Genomic DNA, 21,940 nt, shown 5'->3' on the forward strand with positions numbered 1-21,940 from the left:
TTTCAAGAAAGATCCAAAGAGATTAGACATGAAAAGGGGTACTATCACCCAGTTGCTAGTACTCCTAAACCAGTGACCTCTCTGACTTCATTCTCCTCACCTATGGCTTGGAAAGTAGATCGAGTAAGCTTGGGTAACAGTCGCCAGGAGGTAAGCTGTTTCTACTGTGGCAGTTCCGAGCAGTTCATCAGCTCCTGTCCAAGGAAGTCAGGAAACTCCAGTGCCTAGGGCCTTGCATGAGAGGCAGCCCTAGGTAAAGATCATCTCTCTCCACCACTGCAAATAACAGTCTCTGTGGTCTTTGGCAAGGTAAAATTTTTGGAACTCTGTCACCTGGATTCTGGAGCCGCCGGCAATCTCATTCAGCAGACGGTCATGGATCGTTATCAGATACCAGTCCAGCGTCTTCCAGAACCGTTGCAGGTGACATATGTGGATGGCAAACCCCTGTCCGAGTCCATTAGGTTCCAGACTGTGCCTGTGTTAGGGCTGGCGGAACACACCGAGTAAAGAGAGAGATGTTATTTAGTGCGTTCGCAGCCCGGGGTCCACCGTGCAGCAGAGAACCTGCTGCTGGCAAATGGTGGCCCTATATGGCGGTAGAAGCGAACTCTGTTACTTCACAAAGTCATCTAAAGAAAGCACTGTGTCCTGTTACACTCACAGGAGAACACAGCAACTGCCGAGCAGATAGCAGTTTGTGGTTATGCAATCATACAATCTCCTCACCGGTATTCTAGGGGCTTATTTCAGCCGGGGCCCTGAATCCATACACACGTAACCACACTGGCGCCAAGCACATAACATAGATTTGATACTAGCGCATGGCCGTGCGGCCATGCAAAACTTTTGTAGCTGCAGCAAGTACAAGACCTTCCTAGAAGGACCAATGAGAGGCTGCCACAGAGCCTGAGCACCTTCAGGACCTTCCTGGAGAACCAATGGGCTTTGCTGCAGTATCCAAGCATGTGACTCTCGATCTCCAATGAGAGATCTTACCCTGGGCATGCTCAGAAGGGGAAAAGCAGGACTTAGTCTCAAAAGCGTCTGCTCGCCGCTGCCCAGCACTGGCTTCAATGGCAGAAGCTGGAAAAGCAGCAGCAACCCTTTGCACAGTCAGATTGAGCGAGACGCTGGGACCGACGTCTCCGCTGAGCAGGCTCCACTGCGGCAGGAGAAGAATGGGAGACCGCAGCGGAGATGGCCCGAGATTCCCCCTGTGCAGAGGCAAGAACTCGACCCCTAACATTACCCCCCCTCTAGGGCCCAATGTCCCGGCAGATGACTCGGAAAACCGGGACATGTATACGGGTTTCAAGAGGGACACATCAAAGGTATCGGTGATTCCCAGGCGTGGAGAAAGGGCCAGACGCTAGACCACAGGGTTAACCTGTTCGAGGACCTTGAAGGAACCCAAGTAGCGAGGTGCAAACTTAGTGGACTCAACTCGCACCAATGGATGAGGCATCCACCTCCATTATAAATGGCTTATCAACATTGGGACGATGTAGGATGGGAGCGCTAGCAAAATGAGACTTAATAGAAGAAAAAGCCTTGGAGACCTCTTCAGACCACAATTTGGGATTTGCTCCCTTCTTGGTGAGGGCTATCAAGGGAGCTACCAAAGTTGAGAAGTGGGGAATGAACTGACGATAGTAATTTATGAACCCCATAAAGCGCTGCACCGCTTTAAGAGAATGGGGTTCTTGCCAGTCCATCACAGCCTGTAGTTTGGCAGGATCCATAGCCAATCCCTGGGTGGAGATGATATAGCCCAGGAAAGGTAAAGACTCCTGCTCAAACACATATTTCTCCACCTTTGCATAGAGGGAATTTGCCCGTAAGAGGTCGAAGACTCTGCCAACATCTCTCCGGTGGGAGTCAATATCTGGAGAGAAGATGAGAATATCATCCAGATAGACTACGACCGAGGTTGAGAGCATATCCCGGAAGATATCGTCAACAAAGTCTTGGAAAACGGCTGGGGCATTACAGAGCCCGAAGGGCATCATCAGATACTCATAGTGCCCATCCCTGGTATTAAAAGCCGTCTTCCATTCGTCCCCCTCACGGATGCGAATCAGGTTATAAGCACCCCGCAGATCTAATTTGGTAAATACCCTTGCTCCCCGTAGCCTATCAAAGAGCTCAGAAATCAGAGGCAATGGGTACTAATTCTTAACGGTGATGGCATTAAGACCCCTGTATTCTATGCATGGGCGTAATTCTCCGTTCTTCTTCTGCACGAAGAAAACCCAGCCCCAGCAGGTGACACTGACTTCCTAATGAATCCTCTTGCCAAATTCTCCTGGATATATTGGGACATAGCCTCCGTTTCTGGGAGAGAGAGGGGATAGACCCGTCCCCGAGGAGGTTCTTCTCCAGGCAAGAGATCAATAGGACAGTCATAGGGGCGGTGAGGAAGAAGGGTCTCCGCAGCCTTTTTGGAGAAGATGTCTGCATAGGACCAACTTGGGAGCACTTGGGAAGCGAAGAGAGATCTGCGGGTATCTCAGTAGTGGAAACCTGAATGCACTCCCTCACACATCTGCCCTTACATGAATCACTCCAGCCCAATATCCTCCCTGAGGTCTACTTAATATGTGGGGAGTGGAAAAGGAGCCAGGGTATTCCCAGCATAATCTCATCCATTCCCTCGGGGAGAACAAGAAGGGAAATAATCTCCTGGTGGGAAGGGGACATGGATAACGTGAAAGGGACAGTCTGGTGTGTGATTTGTGAGGGAAGAATTGACCCATTCACTACTCTAACAGTCACAGGTTTGGCGAGGATCACCAGAGGTATTGCATGGCGCAGAGCAAAAGCAGAGGACATGAAATTCCCCTCTGCTCCAGAGTCCACACAAAGCTCGACTGTCAGAGAGGATGAGCCAAACGTGATTGTCCATTTAAAGTACAACTTGGAGGAAAAAGCCGCGGTGTCTAGTGAACCTCCTCCAATGGTCACTATACGCGATCGTTTTCCCGACCGCCGTGGACATTTATTGGCATAATGTCCTTGTTGTTGGCAATCTTTACAAACCAAGGGTACTCGAGCGGTCCGAGACTTAGGTCCCGCTCGAGAAACCTCCATGGCCTCATGGGTGTCAGACACCTGAACAGGAGATTCTAGAGGACTGGTGAAGGTAGGAGCCAGCCGAAAACTCTGCCTACACTAGGTCCGCTCTAACCTCCACTCGTTAAAATGGAGGTCAATGCGGGTAGATATAGAAATGAGCTCCTCCAGTGTGGTGGGAATCTCCCTGGTGGCCAAGGCGTCCTTCACATGGTCTGCCAGTCCTTTCCAGAACACCGGAATTAGGACTTTATCCGGCCACTCCAGCTCTGAGACCAGAGTCCGGAATTGGACGGCGAACTGGCTGACCATGGACGAACCCTGTGTTATTGCCAACAATTGGAGAACGGTATCGTGGGTGACACAAGGTCCCAAAAAGACCTGTTTCAGAGCGTCCAGGAAAAGAGGAGCACTCTGCACCACACGATCATTACGCTCCCATAGCGGCGTTGCTCAATCCAATGCCCTGCCAGACAAAAGGGATAAAATAAATCCCACTTTCGCCCGTTTCATAGGAAAACGTGCAGCCAGGAGCTCTAGATGTATGTAGCACTGACTCACGAATCCCCGACATAGCTTACTGTCACCAGCAAACTTGTCTGGAAGCGGGAGACGGGATAAAGTCGGAGCAGGGGTGGCAGAGGACAAACTGGCTGCAGCTACACTTGCAGCCTGAACAGCGACTGAGGTAACATCCACAGCTGAGGTTGTGTGCTCAAGAGCCGCCAACCTACCCTCCAGCTGCTTGATGTACCGCTGTAAATGCTGATCGTCCGCCATTTACTAGCCAGACCCTGGCACTAGTGTACTGTTAGGGCTGGCGGAACGCACTGAGTAAATAGAGAGATGTTATTTGGTGCGTTCGCAGCCCGGGGTCCACCGTGCAGGAGAGAACCTGCTGCTGTCAAATGGCGGCCCTATATGGCGGTAGAAGCGAACTCTGTTACTTCACAGAGTCGATTAAAGAAAGCACTGTGTCCTGTTACACTCACAGGAGAACACAGCAACTGCCGAGCAGATAGCAGTTTGTGGTTACGCAATCATACAATCTCCTCACCAGAGGTGCCGGTATTCTAGGGGCTTATTTCAGCCGGGTCCCTGAACACATACACATGTACCACACTGGCGCAAAGCACATAACTTAGATTTGATACTAGCGCATGGCCGTGTGGCCATGCGAACCTTTTATAGCTGCAGCAAGTACAAGACCTTCCTAGAAGGACCAATGAGAGGCTGCCACAGAGCCTGAGCACCTTCAGGACCTTCCTGGAGAACCAATGGGCTTTGCTGCAGTATCCAAGCATGTGACCCTCGATCTCCAATGAGAGATCTTACCCTGGGCATGCTCAGAAGGGGAAAAGCAGGACTTAGTCCCAAAAGTGTCTTCTCGCCGCTGCCCAGCACTGGCTTTAATGGCAGAAGCTGGAAAAGCAGCAGTAACCCTTTGCACAGAGTCAGACTGAGTGAGACGCTGGGACCGACGTCTCCGCTGAGCAGGCTCCACTGCGGCAGGAGAAGAATGGGAGACCGCAGCGGAGATGGCCCGAGATTCTCCCTCTGCAGAGGTGGGAACTCGACCCCTAACAGCCTGTGGAACTCCGGGTAGGTTTAACGCATTCAGAAAGAATCCACTTTTATGTGTTTCCTGGCTCGTCTCAGCCTTTGCTTTTAGGTCTACCTTGGCTCTGGATGCATGAACCTGTCTTAAATTGTAAGATGGGAGAGGTTCTGCGCTGGAGAGACTCCTGCTTGGATAGGTGTACCATCCCTGTTCTTCCTCCAGCCCAGTCCACTGCTCTGCCGGATCTACCCTCCGCTGATGTCTTCGGGAAAAAGGAGGCAGAGAGATTACCTCCACACAGGTCGTATGATTGCCCGATTGATCTGCTTCCCGGAACATCTCTCCCTTGGGGGCAAATCTATCCTCTTTCTCAAGCAGAGACCCAGTCCATGTCTGACTACATTCAGGAGAACCTGGCCAGAAGTCATCCTTGCCAGCTAGAGCAGGATTCTTCTTTGTGAAGAAAAAAGATGGATCTCTTCGGCACAGTATCGATTACACGGGGTTGAACCAGTTAACAGTAAAGAACAGGTATCCGTTGCTGCTTATCTCAGAGTTGTTTGATCATCTTAGGGGTTCTAAAATCTTCACCAAACTGGACCTCAGAGGGGCCTACAACCTAATACGTATTCATAAAGGAGACGAGTGGAAAACCGCTTTTAACACCCGGGACGGACACTACGAATACCTGGTTATGTGTTTCGGTCTAATTAATGCACCTGCAGTTTTTCAGGAATTCGTAAATTACTGTACATTTTCAGAGATCTGCTCTATTCATGTGTTGTTGTTTACCTGAATGACATTCTGATCTTCCCTGCAGATTTAGCCTCCCACCAGAGACAAGTACGTCTGGTCTTTCAAAGACTCAGGGAGAACAGACTTTATGCTCAATTTGAAAAATGTCTCTTTGAGCAGAGACCTTTCCTTGGTTATATTGTCTCGTCCACAGGATTAAATATGGATCCGGAGAAGGTATCTGCCATTCTTAAGTGGCCTCGCCCATCCGGTCTGAAAGCCATACAACGGTTCCTGGGGTTCGACAACTATTACCGTTTATTCCACACTTTTCCACCCGAGTGGCACCCATCTCGGCCTTGACCCGGAAAGGCGCAAATGCCAAGGATTGGACTCCTGAGGCAGAGGAGGCTTTTGTTTCTCTAAAACAGGCCTTCTCCTCTGCACCCGTTCTTCATCGACCGGATTCAGATAAACATTTCTTGCTAGAGGTAGATGCTTCGTCCATAGGTGCTGGTGCAGTGCTCACCCAGAAGTCGTCCACCGGTCGGATGGTCACCTGTGGTTTCTTCTCGAAGGTCTTTTCTACTTCAGAAAGAAACTATTCCATGGGAGATCGAGAATTGTTGGCAATCAAGTTAACCCTGCAAGAGTATCGACATCTCGAGGGAGTGGTCCATCAGGTTGTCATCTTCACTGATCATAAAAACTTTGCTTATCTCCAATCCACACAAAGTCCCGCTGGGCCTTGTTTTTTGCCCCATTTAATTTTGTTCTTCATTTCCGTCCAGCTGATAGGAACGTTAAAGCCGATGCACTCTAGAGCGTTCCTGCCTCCCAATTTGGAGGAAAAACAGTAACACATCATTGAACCGTCCAGGTTTCTGTCCGTAGCCGCAGTTAATCTTGCTCAACTTCCTCCAGGAAAGACTCTTGTATCTACTTCGGAACAGAGCCATGTCCTCCAGTGGGGTCATTCTTCCCAGTTGGCTGGCCATGTTGGTCAGAAAAAGACTCTGCAACTCATCTGCCGTTACTACTTGTGGCCTACCATGGGCAAAGATGTCCAGGAATATATTGAGGCCTGTCCTTCACGTGCCCACAACAAGAATGCTAAGCATCGGCCCTCCGGGCAGCTATTACCTCTCTCTGTTCCTTCAGTTCCCTGGCAGTACATCACAAAGGACTTAATTACTGATCTTCCCGTCTCTGCCGGCTGTTCTGTCATCTGGGTAAAGGTGGATCGTTTCTCGAAGATGGCCCACTTCGTTCCGTTACCCGTCTTCCATCTGCTCCTGAGCTCACTGACCATTTCATGCAGCACGTCTTCCGTCTCCATGGTTTTCCTCTCCACATTGTGTCCGACAGGGGCGTCCAGTTCACCTCCAAGTTCTGGAGAGCGGTTTGTAAATCTGTGCAAGTGGAACTGGACTTCTCTTCTGCATACCACCCTCAATCCAATGGGCAAGTAGAGAGAACCAATCAAATTCTAACTGGATTACTGAGTCACTTCGTCAATGTGTATCATGATGACTGGATCAAATTGCTGCCTTGGGCAGAATTCTCGTACAATAATCAAGTAAGTGAATCCTCTGGAAAATCTCCATTTCAGATTGTGTTTGGACTCCAACCCAGGATCCCTCTTTCCATCTCTGGGTCTTCAGGCGTCCCTGCAGCTGACATCTTTACTGGGGTATTCTCAAAAGTATGGAGCGACACCAAGGTCGCCATGGAGAAAGCCTCACAACGTATGAAGAGGCATGCGGACAAAAGAGGTCTGGATGCACCTATCTTTTGGCCTGAAGATAAGGTGTGGCTCTCCACCAGGTATATTCATCTGAAGGTGCCCTCATATGAACTGGGTCCCCGCTTCATCGGTCCATTTAAAGTCTTGAAACAGATCAACGCAGTCTCGTACAAATTGAAATTGCCTGCTTCTTTGCATGTGCCTAACTCTTTCCATGTTTCCCTCCTCGAACCAGTAGTTTTGAGCTCCTTCTTTAAAGACCCAGGTTCCACTCCTGAGCCCGTCAGTGAGGGGGATGTTTTTGAGGTAAAGAACATCTTGGCCACTGAAAGAGTAAGGGGTAAGATTTTTTATTTGGTGGATTGGAAAGGCTTTGGTCCTGAGGAGATGTCATGGGAGCCTAAAGAGAATATCCAGGCTCCTTCCATCTGAAAAGATTCTATGCAGGCTTGAAAAAGAGGGGGCGTAAAGAGGGGGATAATGTTACACCCGGTCCGAGCCCTGTACTTTCGCGGGGTCCCCGTCAGGAACTCCCGCTCTGTGCCGGCTCCATGCTGTACTGACAGGGCCTCTGCTTCCTGGCATGAAGCCAGCCGGTCTTCCGGCTGTATGCTTAGGTCGTGTGAGCATTCGCTCCTGGTCTCTTAAAGAGACAGCGCGCATTTTCCAAAAAGTGTTTCTGACCAATGGCATGTTAATGATTACTATTTCTAGCCCCTCCACCATAGGGTGCCGGAGCAACAAGTATCCTCAGTTGCTAACTTCCGAATGCTGCTAGCATGTGCTTCTATTTCTGACTCTGCCAGTGTTCCGCTTACACTGTTTGTCTCCACATCTGCTACCCGTTACCTGGCTTTCCTGGACGATCTCCAATCTGCTTGCTACAGTTCCGTCTCGTCCCGCCATTCAGTTACTCGAACCTCTGGACAACGTCAGTACAGCTGGAACCAGCTTCTACATGTACCCTCGGTACCCACCGGTTAGCTCTAAGTCACCCACTAACCAAGCTTGTCAGTCTTTCCCGCTGGGTCAGCTACCATGAGTCCGGGGTCTAACTGGAGGTAGCACCCGGGTCCCCCAGGCATCCCATTCTGACCCTGTTCGAGGGGTCTTACCACAGGTTTCTGTGGTAAGGTTGTAACGCCCCCTTCGGAGCCCCCCGGACTATGGTCTAGGTTCCACATTAAATTACAATAATAACGAATTTGAACTTCACCATTTGTGCCTCCGTTTCCATTCGTTACAATGCATCAGCAATCACTACTGTTCATTCTACCCTGTTACAGGGTGAGACGCTTTTCAACAACAGTTAATATGTGAGCACCCAATGGTTGGGTACCTTTGCTTCATATACTAATTTGTTGAATTGTATTATAAGAGGTGCCGTCCTTTTTCTGTTTTATTTAACAATTTTTGGATTTTATGTTTGATTTCCCACTGAATATTCCATACAATCACTGGTGTCCAATTTACTATCAGCCAATAAAAGAACTGTGCTGAGCACAGACACAAGCAGGCATGATGTATTTCCCTGTAAAGGTATGAACCAATCAAACAAACACACACACAGTAGACATATTTATCTATTTAATTTTTAGACAAAGTAAACTTTTGTTGCACACTTTGCTTGATAAATCTCTCCCATTGTGATCTGTCAACCACGTGTCTATTGCATACTGTTCAGCTAACAAAGATTACCAGAAATTACAATTTACAAAAGGCATAGTAAACCTGAGAAGCAGCAGACTGCTGAGGATTAAAGAGATTGTCCAGTTAAAACCTGTCTTACTGCTTGAAACGCATACAGGTCTGGAGAACTAGGAATTCTTATGTCAGCTACAAAATAATGATGCATGTTGCCTTAACAACGCTCCAGTCATTTACTATGGGGGCTGACATAAGAAGCAGATCTCAACAGGGAATTTATGGAGTGCAGGGCGAGCATGCTCACTGCTGTTCTTTCCCAACATGGATAAAAACTCCCAGTTCTGAAGATCAGTGAGGGTCCCAGCAGTGGGACCCTCTCGATCATGTGGATAGGTGTTAATTTGTTTTCATTGGCCAACCCCTTTAATGTCCAGTGTGTGTTTTCATGGATGGTCAGTTACTAAGCACATAACCCACAAGTTGCCTGCTAGACATGTGCTGGTAAAGAATGAAGGGCATTGATCACCATTAAATATTACATACACTGTATAGTTCACAAAAATATTTGACATTCACTTGCTGTTAAAAAAATGATCAAAATAACAGTTATTTTACTTCGAAATTGAAGGGTTATTGCCAAGTTATATTCCCTTTTAATAGGACAGATGACTTACAGATCACTGAGACTCCCTACAATCCAGAGATTGACGCGTTTTTTTCTGGCAGTCCCATAGACATTGAAGGTCGAACATGAGAACCTCCACTCCATTCAAGACTGGGCTCTGTAGAGTCAGTTTTCAGAGACCTGTTCTCTGGATCGCTGGGGTTCCCAGCAGTTGGACCTCCAGTATCACCAAGTTATCCTATGAATAAGGTATAACTTACCATCTTGGGAATAACCCTTCAATCGACTTGCTGCTCTGCTTGGGATTTCCATTAGCTGATCTGCAATTAACACAGGATCACTATGCAGAGAGCAAGCTGTGAGAAGAGTGACTGCATGAAAAACAGGCAGCACTTGGATCTTTACATCAGCATGTATGTTGCTATGCACATTGAACACCACCAGATATTACCTCATCACTGGGCCTTTTCATGGCAAATAAATGGAAACAATTTTTAATTGGTGTGCCGAGCGTGATATTTAACAATGATCAACCCTTTTACAGTATTATATCAATAAACCCTGAGAACTAATACAATCTTCAGTTACAATCATGTAAACAATTAATGCAACCAGGATCTGTAGAGGACAATGCAGCAAACGCAGCCAAGCATACACTGCCTATTTTTATACAGTGTTCTTACACTGTTTAAAGGGAATTAGTGATAGGTGTTTGCTACGTCATCTGAGAGCAGCACAAGTTAGGGACAGAAACCCTGATTCAAGAAACATATCACTTAGTGTACTGGGTGCAGCAGTTGTGATAAAATCCCAGTTTTTGGTAGCAGTGCGCTAAATGCTGAGCCCTGTTACACCACTGATAGGCAGATTTCTGTGTACACTGTATATTCACAAAAGCTGCTGGCCAGTGGTGGAGGCGTGGCTCAACAGAGCAGGAGGGATAGGAGGCACGAGGCAGTTTGTCCTGTGCTGATAAAACACTGATTGTATTGAAACAGCAGAGAATCTAGTAAGTGATCCATCGTTGGAATCAGGGCCTCAGCCACTACATCATGCTGCTCTCAGATTGCATAGCAAAAACTTGCTGACAAATGCCCTTTAAAATACTTTTCTCAGCACAAACACCAACACCACATTGCTAATTGCTAGGATATGCCATCAATATCTTGTTAGTGAGGGAGCACACTCTGTGATCCTCACTGACCTCTTGAGGCCGCATTACTGGCTCATTAAATACAATAGCCTGCTCCAGAAACAAAACTTGAGGTAAGAGTGGCAGCACTTTTCCTAGCACTGCGATCACTTGGGGATGGGGGGGGGGGGGGGGGCGCAAGATGGGGTACCCAATAATACTAGCAATGTGCCATCATTGTGGCTCTGTCTGCACCTATACCGTATATATAGTATATGTTATAGTATGTCTTGAAATTTGTAAAAGTAAAGCCATAGGTGGTTGTGCTAGAGACTCGCCACATTCATTTGTTCCAACTCAAAAATATACAAAGAATGAGAAGAATCAGGATGAACCCTTTGAGACATCACTGAATGACATGTCCAGTAGCCAATAGCAAATAAATAATACCCACAACACAACTATATTTTAACCCAAAGATATAAATTGCACAAGACCCAGAATGTCAGGTTTTACATTACGGCAGATGCATTGCAGCTACAGTAAAAAGTTACCAATCAATCCCCCAACACAAACTTTCACACTTTGCATCTCAAGTCAGTTTTGTCAATGTATTTTAATGTCATCATGAAATGATCTTCTATTATGGACTTTGTATCTGCCATACAATGAGATGGCTTCTTTCAGATCTTCTGTATCTTGGGTTTGTTTGCAGAAGTTCTCCATAACCTTCCTCTGTGTCTCCATTTTCATCACCTATATTAAACAGTAAAAATAAGCATATAAAATTGTGGAGGTCATCGTCAGTCAATCACCATTTTACATACCGATCTTAAAGTTTATGTATCCTTCACCTCCGCTCATCACTAAGACACTAGAGATTCTTGTGCTTTCACTGCTCCCTCCTGGCAATGAAGGGTTGATACAACCTGTCAAGTGAAGAACATTTTCAGAACATTTTTTTCCATATCTATTTTTCTAAATAAAGCACCATTTTTGCTTTGTGTCACACAGTAATATAAATGTAGCCTAAAAACTAAAATCAAAATCACAAAAATGTGAAGCTTGATTCATGAAATTTGAGTATGATAATGTTATTTAAAAAACATTAAAAGGATCTGGAATTTTTTTCTATTAAAGGAACACAATTATAAAACAAAATAGCATCCATTTGTCCTTTAATCATCTCCTTCTCTTTCATTCTATTTTTTTTATTTATTGTGCAAAAAGAAAGAACTACGGTATATAAAAAAATCTTAGAAAGGGAGAAGACAAAATGGCATGAGCTCATTATTCTCAGTGATTGTGGAGAAATTCAGGGACTGCAGAATTGTATATTAATCACACAAACATAGAAAGGATTTTTTTCCAGTCTTTTTTTCAATAATAAAAAAAAAAGTACGGTACATAAATAAACCTAATGGGGGTGAAGTCTTGGGTTTGAGAAGAAACACAATATTTTGCCCTCTTGCCCATTACATTTTAGGGCAGGGGTCCTGAACCTCAAGCTCGAGAGCTGCATGTGGCTCGCAGGCTGTGATGTGTGGCATGCGGCTGTTTGACAGTTTGGTGCATTAGCACAAGGGGTAGCAAACAGCTATTAAAAGTAGATCTCTATATGGTGACGCATCTGTAGCCCTGCACAGAACAGCAGAGGTGAGAGAAGCCTCTCATCTGTACCCAATCCACCACTATATTAGGCTTCTTGCACACTAGCGTCGTACTCGGCGGATGCTGTTTTTCCACGCATCCGCTGCCCCATTGTGAGGTGCGGGGAGGTGGGGGCGGAGTTCCGGCCGCGCATGCGCGGTCGGAAATGGCGGTCCGTCTGCAGCAAAAAACGTTACATGTAACGTTTTTTTGCAGCCGACGGTCCGCCACAACACGGCGCAACTGTCGCACAACATTTGCGACGTGTGGCAAAGCGTCGCAATGCGACGCTAATGCTAATCAATGGTGAAAAAACGCATCCTGCAAGCACTTTTGCAGGATGCGTTTTTTCAACCAAACGATGCATAGCGACTTGCAGTGCACGACGCTAGTGTGAAAGTAGCCTTATATGCACTCTACCATCTACTGACCGGACTGGTATTCCAATTACGCTATACTTAACTGTATAGCCCTTTCTGCATCAAATTCCTTATTTCTGTATTTATATATATTTTTATCTAGTTTGTCTTGTGTTTATCATTAATATATGTACCGTATTTTCCGGCGTATAAGACGACTTTTTAACCCCCGAAAATCTTCTTAAAAGTCGGGGGTCGTCTTATACGCCGGGAATCGACTTGTACGCCGGTGTATATGGTGGGTGGGGAGGGGGAGTGATCCTGATGACGAGGGGGCGTCTCACAGGAAAGTGAGTAATCCCCATTACCTTATCCTAGCGGTGCAGCGTGGGGGTGTCAGTGCTGGGAGCGGCGGCAGCTGCTGTGTTCTGGTGTGGCGGCTCCTCTTCTGTGTGGGGCCTCTGTGCTGTGAGGTGGCGGCGGCAGCGGCGTATCTTTATCCAGTTGGGGCTCCTCCGGCATCTCCTTAGCCCTGGAGGCCCCGCCGCAACTCCATCGGTGCAATGTGGTGGCCTCCGGGAAAATGGCCGCTGCTCAGATTCAGATCTCGTGTCCCGAGATTTCGGGACGAGATCTGAATCTGAGCAGCGGCCATTTTCCCGGAGGCCACCGCATCGCACCTATTGAGCTGCCTCCGGGAAAATGGCCGCTGCATTGCACCGATGGAGTTGCGGCGGGGCCTCCAGGGCTAAGGAGATGCCGGAGGAGCCCCAACTGGATAAAGATATGCCGCCGCCACCGCACAGCACAGAGGCCCCACACAGAAGAGGAGCCGCCGCACCAGAGCACAGCAGCCGCCGCACCAGAGCACAGCAGCCGCCGCCGCCACTCCCAGCACTGAGACCCCCACGCTGCACCGCTACGATAAGGTAATGGGGGATACTCACTTTCCTGTGAGACGCCCCCTCGTCATCAGGATCACTCCCCCCCCCCCCAAAAGGCACATATTCACCGGCCCTATAAGACGACATAGGGTGTATAAGAAGACCCCCGACTTTTAAGAAGATTTTATATTTTAACTGGTAAAGTTGGGGGGTCGTCTTATACGCCCAGTCGTCTTATACGCCGGAAAATACGGTATTCTTTTTTGTTTAATTTGTTGAAGCAGAGTCAGTCTCTGAGCGTGGCATTTAAATGACATGAAAGCTTCTGCAGTATATAGTATAAGTGATCTGACGATCGCAGGTTCAATGTGAATCATAAAAACAAAGTTGGAAATGGCATATTTTTCACCATTTTCTCGCACTTGGAACAATTCCTTCCACATGTTGACAGAAAATAAAGTTGTGGCTTTTGGAAAAGAAGGGAAAAACTAAATGAAAAAAAAAGAAAAATTGCCTCTACTTTTAATTTTTATTTCATAAATCAATAGTACAAATTAAAATAAGGAACTCTGATATCTCTTATCAGAAAAATATGCTTCTTTCTCCTCCTGGATTGATCTGACACTCTTTGTTGATGGGTACATCTGTCTTCAGTGATTCAGACATTTTCCATTACTGAGATTCTATGGAGAGGGGAGGTGGGTAAAACTGGAGGCAAACACACCTGATTCACACCAGTTTCTTCCCAGAATGATTGACCTCATTAATTGAACTCCATGCTGCTATTATGGTGAACACGCACCCTTCCAATTAATTATTCCAATGTGTAGACTCAAAAACTGCAGATCATGAATGCGGAGTCTTGCGATTTTCTTAGAATCTTCTGCACAATCTGGTAAACGGTTTGACATGTGGTAATATAATTTATACTAAAACCAGTGATTAATCTGGTTAGTCATATTGAACTGCTATAATTTTTTTGAACACTACTCTATGTACCTCAGTTTTCCCTTTGTCACTCTATGTGCATCTATATAATAACTATGCATACATCTATCTATATAATCGTCTAAGCGGTACTTCAGTCTGTCTGTAACGGAAATCCCGCGTCGCTGATTGGTCGCGGCCTGACAGTGACAGGCTTAGTCAGGCCGCGAATTGGCCCTTCCCTACTCTCCTCCAGTCAGTGCCCCCTCCCTACTCCCCTCCAGTCAGCGCCAGTGTGTCGCCCCATCCTGGACCAACTTTTTACTATTGATGCTGCCTATGCAGCATCAATAGTAAAAAGATATAATGTTAAAAATAATTAAAAAAAAAATTGTGCTATTCTCACCTACCGCCGTCCTCCGATGCGTGCCATGCTGCCGCCAGCTTCCGTTCCCAGTGGTGCATTGCAAAATTACCCAGATGACTTAGCGGTCTCGCATGATCACCAAGTCATCTGGGTAATTTCGCAATGCATCACTGGGAACGGAAGCTGGCGGCAGCATCGCGCACATCGGCACAGCTTCGCTGGACGCCGGAGGGTGAGTATATAACTATTTTTTATTTTAATTTTTTTTTTAACAGGGATATGGTGCCCACACTGCTATTTACTACGTGGGCTGTTATATACTGCATGGGCTGTGTTATATACTATGTGGCCTGTGTTATATACAGCATGGGCTGTGTTCTATACTACGTGGGCTGTGCTATATACTACGTGAGCTGTTATATACTACGTGGCCTGTGTTATATACTGTGTGGGGTGTGCTATATATTACGTGCGATGTGCTATAACGTGGGCTGTGCTATATACTACGTGGGCTGTGCTATATACTACATGGGCTGTGTTATATACTACGTGGCCTGTGTTATATACTGTGTGGGCTGTGCTATATATTACATGGGCTGTGCTATATATTATGTGGGCTGTGTTATATACTATGTGGCTGCTATATACTACATGGCTGCTATATACTACGTGGCTGTGCTATATACTACGTGGCTGTGCAATATACTACGTGGCTGTGCTATATACTACATGGTTGTGCTAAGCGCGACATACATACATACATACATATTCTAGAATACCCGATGCATTAGAAACGGGCCATCTAGTTTTTTATATAATTGTCTTCTTATAATTCCATGTTATGAGTATGCATGTGTTCTATGCTCTTTATATCTTGATGAGTGTTGGATAGTTGTTTGGGCATGTCCTTCAGTATAATGGCTGCCATCACAGCAGCTCATTAGCGTGCATGTACTACCTTCGGAGTGCTTTTGTACTACCTTCTTTTGCTTTTATGATGTCTTGACATTACTACCAATGATTGTGTCCCTAGAATTGCATCGATCTGGACAGAGCGCTTGCATGCAGCCAAGAACATTGCTTTTATGTTTACATGTAGTATTAGTCCCTGAAGTGTAGAGATGATCACATTTTTTTAAATTCAAATTCACCAGGTTCCTCGAAATTTTCCTCAAATAAATCTTTCGCGAAAAGCAGTTATTCCAATAGCCTCGAAAAGATGTGAATAATACGCTTTGGCCAGCGCGGTGGCTCAGTGGTCAACAATGTAGCCTTGCAGCGCTGGAGTTCTGGGTTCAAATCCCATCAAACACATTATTATTATCTATTATTATAGCGCCATTTATTCCATGGCGCTTTATATGTGAGGAGGGGTATACTTAATAAAAACAAGTACAATAATCTTAAGCAATACAAGTCACGACTGGTACAGGAGGTCAGAGGACCCTGCCCGCGAGGGCTCACAATCTACAAGGGTGAAAATACAGTAGGTGAGGGTAGAGCTGGTCGTGCAGCGGTTTGGTCTATCAGTGGTTACAGCAGGTTGTAGGCTTGTCGGAAGAGTTCTTCAGGTTCTTTTTGAAGGTTTCGATGGTAGGCAAGAGTCTGATATGTTGTGGTAGAGAGTTCCAGAGTAGGGATGATGCGTGAGAGAAATCTTGTATGCAATTGTGGGAAGAGGAGATAAGAGGGGAGTAGAGAAGGAGATCTTGTAAGGATCGGAGGTTCCGTGCAGGTAAGTACCGGGAGACGAGGTCACAGATGTACGGAGGAGACATGTTGTGGAAGGCTTTGTATGTCATGGTTAGGGTTTTGTACTGGAGTCTCTGGACAATGGGGAGCCAGTGAAGGGATTGACAGTGCGAGAGTGTTTGAGGGGAGGCCACAGAGCAGGAGGTTGCAGTAGTCGAGGCGGGAGATGATGAGGGCATGGACTAGGGTTTTTGCAGATTCTTGGATTAGGAATGTACGGATCCGTGAAATATTTTTGAGTTGAAGGGGCAGGAAGTGGAAAGGGCTTGGATATGTGGTTTGAAGGTGAGATCAGTGTCAAGGATTACCCCGAGGCAGCGAGTCTGTGGGACTGGGGAGAGTGGGCAGCCGTTTACTGTAATGGATAGGTTCGTTGGGGGGAAAGATGATGAATTCTGTTTTGCCCATGTTAAGTTTTAGAAATCTAGCGGAGAAAAAGGATGAAATAGCGGACAGACATTGAGGGATTCTGGTTAGTAGGCTAGTGATATCTGGTCCAGAGATGTAGATCTGTGTGTCATCAGCCTAGAGGTGATACTGAAAGCCGTGGGATTCTATGAGCTGTCCCAGGCCAAAGGTGTAAATGGAGAACAGCAGTGGCCCTAGGACTGAACCTTGCAGGACTCCGGCAGAAAGGGGGCGAGGTGAGAAGGTGGTGTGTGAGTGGGAGATGCTGAATGTCCGGTCTGTTAGGTATGACGAGATCCAGGATAGGGCCATGTCTGTAATGCCAAGGGATGAGAGGGTCTATAATAATAGGGAATGGTCCACTGTGTCAAAGGCAGAGGACAGGTCCAGGAGGAGGAGGACATAGTAGTGTCACTTGCTCTTGGCGGTTAATAGGTCATTGGTGACCTCAGTTAGGGCAGTTTCAGTGGAGTGGTGTGACCGGAAGCCAGATTGTAAGCGGTCAAAGAGGGAGCAGGAAGAGAGATGGGAGGACAGTTCAAGATGGATCTGTTGTTCCAGTAGTTTTGAGGCATAAGGGAGAAGTGATATAGGGAGATAACTAGATACAGAAGATGGGTCATGAGAGGGATTTTTGAGGATAGGTGTGATTGAGGCATGTTTAAAGCTTGAGGGGAAAACACCAGTTGTTAGTGATAGGTTGAAGAGATGGGTTAGGGTTGGGATGAAGACTGTGGCGAAGTTTGGGATGAAGTGGGAAGGGATCGGGTCAAGTGCACAGGTGGTGAGATGCGATCTTGAGAGTAGAGTGGAAAGTCGATCTTCTGTACTGGTGGAGAAGTTGGTTTTGGTGGTGGAGGGCTGGGCAGTTGGAAGGAAGGACTCTGCGTGTTGTCGACTAAAACTATCTCTGATGTTATCAATCTTCTGCTTGAAAAATGAGGCAAAGTCTTCAGCTGAGATGAGTGAGGAGGGAGGAGGTGCTGGGGAGGAGAGAATTGAAGGTGTTGAATAACTGTCTAGGATTGTGAGACGGAGGATATGAGAGATGAGAAGTAGGTTTGTTTAGCTGTAGCAAGTGTGAACTTGAAATTAGTGAGGGACTGTTTAAATGCAATGAAGTGCTCGTTGGAGTGGGATCATTTCCATCTCTGCTCAGCAGCCCTGGAAGCTTGCCTCAGTTCTTTGGTCAGGCTGGTGTGTAAGGGCTGTCTGTTGATTTTGCGAGCTTTGGAATGTGTGAGAGGGGCAACAGATTCCAAAGCTACAGCTATTGTGGTGTTATATAGAGCGGCAGAGTCATCCACATTTTGTAGGGAACTTATTTCTGTAAGAGGGAGAAGGGATTCAGAGAGTGAGTGTAGATTGAGGTGTGTGCAAGGAGTTTGTGTGTTCTCCCTATGTTTGAGGGTATGAAAGACGTGAGACTGGGGAGCAGTTTCACCTTCCAGCAATACCCTAAACTAACTGTTAGAGCTACAATGTAATGGTTTAGATCAAGTCATATTCATGTGTGTGAATGGCCCAGTCACAGTCCAGACCTAAGCCCCTTTCAAAATATATGGTAAGAGTTGAAAATTGCTGCTCACAGACACCTCCATCCAATCTCATGGAGCTAAAGCATATTTGCAAAGAATAATAGGCAAAAATTTCAGCCTCTAGACCTGCAAAGCTGGTGAAACCATATTTCAAAAGACTTGCAGCAGTAATCCAAATAAACATTTAAGATTGTAGGTAATATGAAAAAAAGAGGGAGTTCAAGGGAAATTAAAACCAAGGTACAGTGCCCTGAAAAAGTATTATAGTACAAACAAGAGCCAATAATCTCTTAGTTATGGACCGATATCTTATGTGTTTTCACTGTACTGGCAGTACACAAGCTCTGCAAAAGCATTATGGTCGAAAACCTATCCAGCAAAATCAGTCCTTAAAGGGAAGGTGCCATCCAAAAAATTTTTTTTACAGCAATTGTAAAAATGTAAAGAATTAATGTTTAAATTTTCTTTAAAAATATTATCATTTGTTTATAATTTAGTAAAATATGAAAAATAATTTGAAAAGTTTTGAAATTTCCACTTTTAAACACTAGGAGGAGCAGCTGCTGAAATTTCAGAAAAACCTAGTGTACAACTAGCTCACATTACAGTAATTATGGGCGGGGTCTGCTGACATGTGTGTGATGTCACTCCTCTCCTCCCCTTCTGGGCGTTTGCTAAGGCAGAGGTCCCCAACTCCAGTCCTCAAGGCCCACCAACAGGTCATGTTTTCAGGATTTCCTTAGTCCTGCCCAGGTGGTAATTGCAACACCTGTGCAACACAAAGGAAATCCTGAAAACATGATCTGTTGGTGGGCCTTGAGGACTGGAGTTGGGGACCTCTGTGCTAAGGGATAAGAGAGGATGATATTCAGGAACCCAGGGAACAGCCATTTTGTTGGTGACTGCAGAGTAAGGCTGCCGTCACACTATCAGTATTTCGTCAGTATTTTACCTCAGTATTTGTAAGCCAAAACCAGGAGTGGAACAATTAGAGGAAAAGTATAATAGAAACATATGCACCACTTCTGCATTTATCACCCACTTCTGGTTTTGGCTTACAAATACTGAGGTAAAATACTGACCAAATACTGATAGTGTGATGGCAGCCTTATACTGACAAGTAGACAGTCACCGAGGATGGCAGGCAGCAAGGATTCTGGGAGATATATGGTGGAGGGAGCAGGGTGACAGCAGCACAGAGTATTTCAGGAGAGCAGTGTATCTGGTCTATGGGGGGCACCCCGTTTGGTGTGCGGAACAGCCAGGGTTTGTACATAGAGCGCTGTCTTTTATACACATGGATGGACCGTCTGCTCCACAGAAATCCAGGAAACATTTCTGTGGATTGATGGCCTGTTCTGATCCAGACTTTGCATGCAGACCCCATTCCCCTCCTTAGATCCTGTCTTCTCCATCCTATCCTGGCGATGTGTGAAAGTGAGACGACAGGCGCAGTCTGGGGTGACGCTGGGAAGGAAATGTAGACATATAGCAACGATAAAAATGAGACCCCTCTCTTCAGCTGGCTCACCAGCCCTGACTGCACCTAACTGGAGGTCATGCTGCCCCCTCTATTACCCCAGACCCACGTGCAGGTGCTCAGCCAGAACCACCATAGAATGGGTCCGCTTTCGGAAGATAATACTGCCATAGTGTTCTCACATAATACCGCCATATAGATCACACATAATACCGCCATATAGATCACACACAATACTATCAAATAGATCACACAATACTGTCATACAGTTCTCACATAATACCACCATATAGATCACACATAATACCGCCATATAATTCTCACCTAGTACTGCCACATAGATCACATATAATCCCACAATATAGTTGTCATATACCACCGTCATATAGTTTTTACATCATTCCACAACACTGATCAAACATAATACCGTCACATAGATCACACAATACTTGGCGGCATAATGTGTGATATTATATATATATATTATAATATCTCGGCATAATGTGTGGTCTTTATGGGAGTATTATGTGATAAATATATATAGCGGCATTATACGTGATCCATATGGTATTGTGCTGCGCTAGGGAGGTCACAGAGATGTATGGTGGAAGGAGCAGGGTGACAGGAGCACAGAGTATTTCAGGAGAGCAGTGTACTGGTCTAGGGGGGGGGGAGGGTGTGCTCACACTCACACGCTCCCAACTGTATACTTAGCCTTTACTGGCTATTAAAATGGGGGACACCCACCAAAAAAGACGTGGGGCCCCCTATAATTAATAGCCATCAAATACTATGCAGACAGCTGCGGGCTGACATTAATAGCCTAGGAAGGGGCCATGGATATTGTCCCCCCAGGCTAAAAACATCAGCTCTCAGCCGCCTTTTATATGCACCTTTTCTGGCACTTTGCCTGGCAATTTCCACTTGCCCTGTAGCGGTAGCAAGTGGGGTTCATATTTGTGGGGTTAATGTCACCTTCATATTGTCCGGTGACACCAAGCTCACGGCTTAGTAATGGAGAGGCGTCTATAAGGCGCCCATCCATTACTAATCCTATAGTTGTATTGTAAATAAAGACTCGGCCAGAATAAAGTCCTTTATTAATCTTTTTTTAACCATACCGAATGCATAATCCTCGACTCCCTCCCCTCCCACAACAAAAATAATAAACCACAATGGGGAAAGACACGCAGGGGGTGAGAGGAGTGCATAAGAGAGGATTAGATACTGACTGCTGAGCCGTGTATCTAATCCTGTCCTGTGTGATACCGACTGCTGAGCCGTGTATCTAATCCTGTCCTGTGTGATACCGACTGCTGAGCTGTGTATCTAATCCTGTCCTGTGTGATACCGACTGCTGAGCCGTGTATCTAATCCTGTCCTGTGTGATACTGACTGCTGAGAACACAGTACACAGGACAGGATTAGCTACACAGGACTAAATTAGCTACACAGGACTAGATTAGCTACGCAGGACTAGATTAGCTACACAGGACTAGATTAGCTACACAGGACAGAGGTAGCAGTGGTAGGTGTATATAGAGGCAGGTAGCAGTGGTATATAGAGGCAGATAGTGGTATATAGAGGCAGGTAGCAGTGGTAGGTAGTATATAGAGGCAGGTAGCAGTGGTATACACAGGCAGGTAGCATTGGTATACAGAGGCAGGTAGCAGTGGTATACAGAGGCAGGCAGCAGTGGTATACAGAGGCAGGCAGCAGTGGTATACAGAGGCAGGCAGCAGTGGTATACAGAGGCAGGCAGCAGTGTTATACAGAGGCAGGCAGCAGTGGTATATAGAGGCAGGCAGCAGTGGTATATAGAGGCAGGCAGCAGTGGTAGGTGGTATACAAAGGCAGGTAGCAGTGGTATACAGAGGCAGGTAGCAGTGGTATACAGAGGCAAGTAGCAGTGGTATATAGGGGCAGGTAGCAATGGTATATAGAGGCGGCTAGCAGTGGTATATAGAGGCAGCTAGCAGTGGTATATAGAGGCAGCTAGCAGTGGTATATAGAGGCAGCTAGCAGTGGTATATAGAGGCAGGTAGCAGGGGT

General features: G+C 46.3%; 1 protein-coding gene across 5 annotated transcripts in view; it reads right to left on the reverse strand.

Moving 5' to 3' along the window:
* Positions 1–8,688: 8,688 nt before the first annotated feature.
* The window catches only part of LOC143764762 (C-Jun-amino-terminal kinase-interacting protein 4-like), a 951,487-nt gene continuing 938,235 nt past the window's right edge, over positions 8,689–21,940 (reverse strand). For 4 of the 5 annotated variants that reach the window (XM_077250696.1, XM_077250699.1, XM_077250700.1 and 1 more), the window contains 2 exons: positions 11,350–11,451; positions 8,689–11,278 (listed from right to left, as the gene is read on the reverse strand). In XM_077250696.1, coding sequence (XP_077106811.1) covers positions 11,166–11,278; positions 11,350–11,451 — 215 coding nt within the window. In that variant the 3' untranslated portion in view covers positions 8,689–11,165. The remainder of the gene's footprint in view (positions 11,279–11,349; positions 11,452–21,940) is intronic. The other variant, XM_077250698.1, reaches the window with a different exon arrangement.

This window comes from Ranitomeya variabilis, chromosome 4 (genome assembly GCF_051348905.1).
Source record: "Ranitomeya variabilis isolate aRanVar5 chromosome 4, aRanVar5.hap1, whole genome shotgun sequence".
Lineage (NCBI taxonomy): Eukaryota > Metazoa > Chordata > Amphibia > Anura > Dendrobatidae > Ranitomeya > Ranitomeya variabilis.